The sequence below is a fragment of the Miscanthus floridulus genome, chromosome 7 (assembly GCF_019320115.1).
Source record: "Miscanthus floridulus cultivar M001 chromosome 7, ASM1932011v1, whole genome shotgun sequence".
In the NCBI taxonomy this organism is placed as follows: Eukaryota; Viridiplantae; Streptophyta; class Magnoliopsida; order Poales; family Poaceae; genus Miscanthus; species Miscanthus floridulus.
Genome location: NC_089586.1, coordinates 119,689,118 through 119,695,117, shown reverse-complemented (window position 1 = coordinate 119,695,117; position 6,000 = coordinate 119,689,118). Strand labels below are relative to the sequence as shown.

The 6,000-nt window shown below is 52.6% G+C and overlaps 1 protein-coding gene across 1 annotated transcript; it reads left to right on the top strand.

Moving 5' to 3' along the window:
* The first annotated feature begins 352 nt into the window (after positions 1 to 352).
* On the top strand, positions 353 to 3,796 carry LOC136467736 (auxin efflux carrier component 1a-like). Its single transcript, XM_066466510.1, has 6 exons — positions 353 to 1,830; positions 1,928 to 2,210; positions 2,332 to 2,417; positions 2,538 to 2,695; positions 2,994 to 3,070; positions 3,186 to 3,796. Exons 1-6 carry the CDS (start codon positions 699 to 701, stop codon positions 3,250 to 3,252), a joined length of 1,803 nt encoding a protein of 600 aa, XP_066322607.1. The 5' UTR covers positions 353 to 698; the 3' UTR covers positions 3,253 to 3,796.
* The last annotated feature ends 2,204 nt before the right edge of the window (positions 3,797 to 6,000 follow it).

The window sequence follows — 6,000 nt, the reverse complement described above, 5'->3', positions numbered from 1 at the left end:
TTTTTCCTACATTTAATGCTCCATGCACTCATCGCAAGATTCGATGTGATAGATACCGTAACACTTTTTTGGAATTTGGCCCGGCAACTAAACACGGCTTTTGTCCTGCCCTTGAAGTGTACGTACATGTATCTCTGATCAAATCTAGCCCAGCGTACGTACAATAATATAATAATGGGGATCGGCACACGCATACGGCCACCCCCTCCGCACTGCACGCAGCACGCAGCGCGGTGGCCCCGGCAAGCTCCCTCCCTCGGCTGTCACCTACACGCACCAAACAACCCTTCACTCGCTCACAGCGCACCGTTGATGATGATACTTAAAAGCAAGGAAGGAAGCAAACAAGGGATGGTCCAAACAAAGCTTGGGCCGCGCTGCCACCTCGCCCGCCTAAATAAAGCACACTCCCACGCTGCGCACACCCACCACCGCGCGGAGCAGCGAGCACCTCCTCCTTCCTTCTTTCTCGCTCAGTCCCCTTCTCACTAGCTCTGGCTGAGTGAATTGAACAGCTCACTGGCTCCTCTCAGCTAAGCTCAGCTGTAAAGCTAAGGTTCGGAGTAGTGTGGTCGCGCGCCGGAGAGTGTGTAGCGAGCGGCGTTCAGCTCACCAGCGGAGCTGCGCTTGGAAGGAAGGTGAGAGAGCTTCAAGGAGGAGGAGGAGGAGGAGGAGGAAGAGGAGAGAGGAGAGGCAAGATGATTACGGCGACGGACTTCTACCACGTCATGACGGCCGTGGTGCCGCTGTACGTGGCGATGATCCTGGCGTACGGGTCGGTGCGGTGGTGGCGCATCTTCTCCCCCGACCAGTGCTCCGGGATCAACCGCTTCGTCGCGCTCTTCGCCGTGCCGCTGCTGTCCTTCCACTTCATCTCCACCAACAACCCCTACACCATGAACCTGCGCTTCATCGCTGCCGACACGCTGCAGAAGCTCATGGTGCTGGCCATGCTCACCGCGTGGAGCCACCTCAGCCGCCGGGGCAGCCTGGAGTGGACCATCACGCTCTTCTCGCTCTCCACGCTGCCCAACACGCTGGTCATGGGCATCCCGCTGCTCAAGGGCATGTACGGCGACTTCTCCGGCAGCCTCATGGTGCAGATCGTCGTGCTCCAGTGCATCATCTGGTACACGCTCATGCTCTTCATGTTCGAGTACCGCGGCGCGCGGCTGCTCATCACGGAGCAGTTCCCGGACAACGCGGGCGCCATCGCCTCCATCGTCGTCGACCCGGACGTCGTCTCCCTCGACGGCCGGAGGGACGCCATCGAGACGGAGGCCGAGGTCAGGGAGGACGGCAAGATACACGTCACCGTGCGCCGCTCCAACGCGTCGCGCTCCGACATCTACTCGCGACGCTCCATGGGATTCTCCAGCACCACGCCGCGGCCCAGCAACCTGACCAACGCCGAGATCTACTCGCTGCAGTCGTCGCGGAACCCGACGCCCCGGGGCTCCAGCTTCAACCACAACGACTTCTACTCCATGGTCGGCCGCAGCTCCAACTTCGGCGCGGCCGACGCGTTCGGCATCCGCACGGGCGCCACGCCGCGGCCGTCCAACTACGAGGACGACGCGTCCAAGCCCGCCAAGTACCCGCTCCCCGTGGTGAATGCGGCGCCCGTTCCCGGGGCGGTGGGACACTACCCCGCGCCCAACCCGGCGGTGGCCGCGGCGCCCAAGAAGAAGGCGGCCACCAACGGGCAGGCCAAGAGCGAGGACCTCCACATGTTCGTCTGGAGCTCCAGCGCGTCGCCCGTGTCGGACGTCTTCGGCGGCGGCGCGCCGGACTACAACGACGCCGCGGCCGTCAAGTCCCCCCGCAAAAGTAGCAATCCTTCCCGCCGCGACGAGTGTTTCTCGGGCTAATAATTTGTACTCACTCGACTCGACTCGCGTTTCTTTGTTTCTTTATCCAATCCAAGTGGACGGCGGCGGAGCCAAGGACAGGGACGACTACGTGGAGCGCGACGAGTTCAGCTTCGGGAACAGGGGCGCGATGGACAGGGACGCGGAGGCAGGGGACGAGAAGGCCGCGGCGGCGGCGGCGGCGGGCGGGGACCCCAGCGCGGTGGCCGCGCCGACAGCGATGCCGCCGACGAGCGTGATGACCCGTCTCATCCTGATCATGGTGTGGCGCAAGCTCATCCGCAACCCAAACACCTACTCCAGCCTCATCGGCGTCATCTGGTCGCTCGTCTGCTTCAGGTCCGTACCAGTAGTAACTACCAACCGATACGGCATGCATGCATCGGCACTCGGCCGAGCGGGTGATCTGGCGAGGCAGCCGATTGATAGCTTCGCTGTTGGATCGGTTGGTGTCCTGCAGGTGGAACTTCCAGATGCCGGCCATCGTCCTGAAATCCATCTCCATCCTGTCGGACGCGGGGCTCGGAATGGCCATGTTCAGTCTCGGTCGGTACCAGCTGCGGCCTAACTTTCCTCCTAGATAGACCCTACACCTCGGTTTCAGTCTGGTTCTACTACTTATCAAACAGTAGAATGAATGAATCACCAGGTCTCGGTGTCGTGCAGGGCTGTTCATGGCGCTGCAGCCCCGGATCATCGCGTGCGGCAACAAGGTGGCGACGTTCGCCATGGCGGTGCGCTTCCTGACCGGTCCGGCCGTTATGGCGGCCGCGTCCTTCGCCGTGGGCCTCCGCGGCACGCTTCTGCACGTCGCCATCGTCCAGGTACTTTGGGTGGGAAGACGGATAGATATCACACATACGCAGCGGGAAAAGTCTTGCCGGCCGCCCTCGCCCCCGCGCGCGCGGCCAGCAACAGCAAAGCATCATCGCTGCGCTGTTGTTTCTTTTCCCGGTCCCCTCGTGCTTGCTCGCCTCTTTCTCCCTCTCTCGCCGTGGCCTTTTGCCCTCGGCGGACAGCACAAAGGTTAACTTTTTTTTGCCCCCTCTTTCTCAATTCTCACTGTGCTCTGCTTGTTTTTGGTTTTTTCCTCTACAAATTGCAAAACGGCGGAACGAGCAGGCAGCTCTGCCCCAGGGCATTGTCCCCTTCGTCTTCGCAAAGGAGTACAACGTGCACCCTGACATTCTCAGCACCGCGTAAGTCCCCCCGTGTCGGAAAACACGACACCAGCACACACCAAGATCTGTTCAAAGATTCTCTCCAGTCGCCGGCGCCTGTTGCTAACCCTTTATTCCTGCTCGCTGCTTGCAGAGTCATTTTTGGCATGCTCATCGCCCTGCCGATCACGCTCGTCTACTACATCCTGCTCGGCCTGTGATGACCGACCCGTCACCCGTGGATGATGGCATCCGCATTGCTGTAAAGACCACTGCTGCCACTTTCCGTTCATGGGAGGTAAAGCAGGAGGAGATAGAGCTGCTAGCTGCTACGACATTGCTTGGCGCTTGCAAAATGAGTGGCTTGTTTTTTTTTTCTCTCTCTCTTCTATTTTTTTTTTTCTAGAAGTAGGTATGGGGATTGGGTGGATAGAAAGGGTGGGGAGGTGGACAAGACGCGGTAGCTAAGTAGGACGACAATGGTGAGGCAAAATGGACCAAGAGCAGGTGCAAGTACAAAGCTTGAAGGGAACAGGAGATCCAGTTTAAGCAGGTCACGGGATGGGTTGGGTTTTTTCAACGGGTTTATGGAATTTTGGTTGGCCGCGCTGACCGATGTAAAATCAACGCCATTCTGACTGGAGATGGATCTTGCTTGAGATAAGGGCTTACCTCATGAGTTTGATGGCTTGAGATAAGGGTTCAAAATACCCCTGAAATTTAGGGTGGATTTTGGTATTATACTAAATTAAAGCTCTAACTCTACTTTGCATTGACTCATTCCAACCGTTGGATTCCTGAGCACATTTTCTCTTAGGAACGTTTGGAACGCTGTTTTTTTTTTGTAAAAGTAAATTAAATTATATGAAATTTCTATATAATTTCTATAAAATTATCACGTTCCAAAGGGGTCTAAAAGTCTTTTATGACTTAATATAAGCATAAATCATGCTAGGTACCTATAGAAATCCAAAATACTTCAGATTTATTATTTATTATTCCGTACATCATAGAAAGCTCTATTAAAATATCGATGAAATTTGCACAAACTTTGTGGATTTCAAAAAATTTCAGCGGGGCCGATAAAACCCATCCTGAGATGATAATTGGTAACGATTCAACGGGATCCAACGCAATCCCCAAAATAGATCGTGCATGTGCATGTCTAGGCCTGCGTTTGCACAAGCGTACAACTTTTTTAACATTTTCACGGTGGCCTAAACTAAACAAAAATACGCAGTACGGCAGCAGTAGGTTAGTAGCTGCCTAGTGCATGTCAAAAAAACCGCCAAATATAGCTGATCAGTGCATGCCAAAACCAACAAAATACTAGCATGTGGTTGTTGATTAGCTAGGTCTTGTCAACCCGACCTCCTCGAGCGCCTGGATGACGTCGAGCTCATGGGCGAGCGCGCGGCCGGCGAGGTTGGCGTGGAAGGCGGCGGACCGGCCCAGGTGGGTGATATAGCGCAGGACGGCACGTTCGTTTCGCTGAAAAGATAAATCAAAAATTATTATTCGTAGATTTGTTGTGAGAAAAAAACACTGTTATTTCACTGGAAAATACGGCTAATAAGATAAGCGAACAGGCGAACCCCGTGGCCTCCAGCGCCTGCGCCACCTTCCGCCCGAACTCGTCCCCTCCGTCGTCGTCGCTGTCGCAGTTCATATCTCCGCTGCTTTTCCTCTCCCCCGCTTTCCGGCCACTCTAAGACTTTGTTTGGATGCATGTATATCCATCTCAATCCATATGCGTTGGAGTGAAATAAAATTGAATTTAGTTTAGTTCCACTTCAATTCACTTCAATCCATATGAATTGAGACAAATACTCAGGTGGTATTATTGATAGGCGCAGCGCGCGGTAAACTTGCGGATGATTTGGAGCGAAGCATACATCTGTCATAGCAGGTCAAGTTTTTTTTTTCTCTTTTCCTTTATTTTGCAAAAAGAAGCAGGTCAGGTTCAGCCTGTCAGATATGGCACTCTTTTTTTCATTAAACAATACTCCCCCGGTCCCCCCCCGTTCCGTTTTATCAGGCGTACAAGCGTTTCTCAGTTTGATGACAATAGCAAGCACCGGCTGGAGTATCAAGGGTACTAGTCATTACTACACATACTCAAAACACGGAGACTCGCTTGCATGCATGGCCCTTTTATACACTTGCTGCTATATTTTAATGGAGTAAAAACGGCTGCACATGCTAATCACGAGGAAGAGTAAATAATAAGAAGCTCAAGTTTCTACGAGGGTCTTGGTATCTGTAGATACTCCTCTGGCCGGTTCGTATCGTTACTGGTTCGTGAAAAAGTACTGCTGATTGATTTGTGTGAGAGAAAAATACTGTTTCAGCTGAAAATTTACGATCGTTTACAACAAGCCACAGCCAAACGAACGGGTTGTATATCATCATTCGCCCATAAGTCAAGGATCTTACTTTTTCATTACCCACTTTACACAAGAAATTCTACCATCGCACTCTATATATATATAGACACTATATCTGTTTTGAGAGATGAGCTACTATCACGAGCATCGTCATCACCCCTCATGACTCATGAGCTCAAACCCTATTTCCACCAAACCTTGTCCGTGGGCTGTGGTAAGTAACCTATGATCGTGCCTCGTAGTGGTAGCACTTCCTTCCACCATCGTCCCTTCGCCACGCCGGCCGCTCACAATAAACATGAGCCTTTATTTATATATTAAAATAAAATCTAATCTAGTCCTACTTTCATCGTCTAAAAAGGAATCTAGTCCTGCTTTGCTGCACATGTGCTTACTAATTGATTAAGAAGGTGCAGAAACTTGGCTATTTCTTCACAAGAAAAGTTGGAGTTTGCTAGTGATTTTGTAATTTTTAACCTTCTCCCATCTCAAAATAGCCTGGGATTCCTCCTCCTGAACAGTCCCTATTACTCATCTGCTAGTAGTAGGCAGTTAGTAATTTTGATAGACAAATGATTAAAA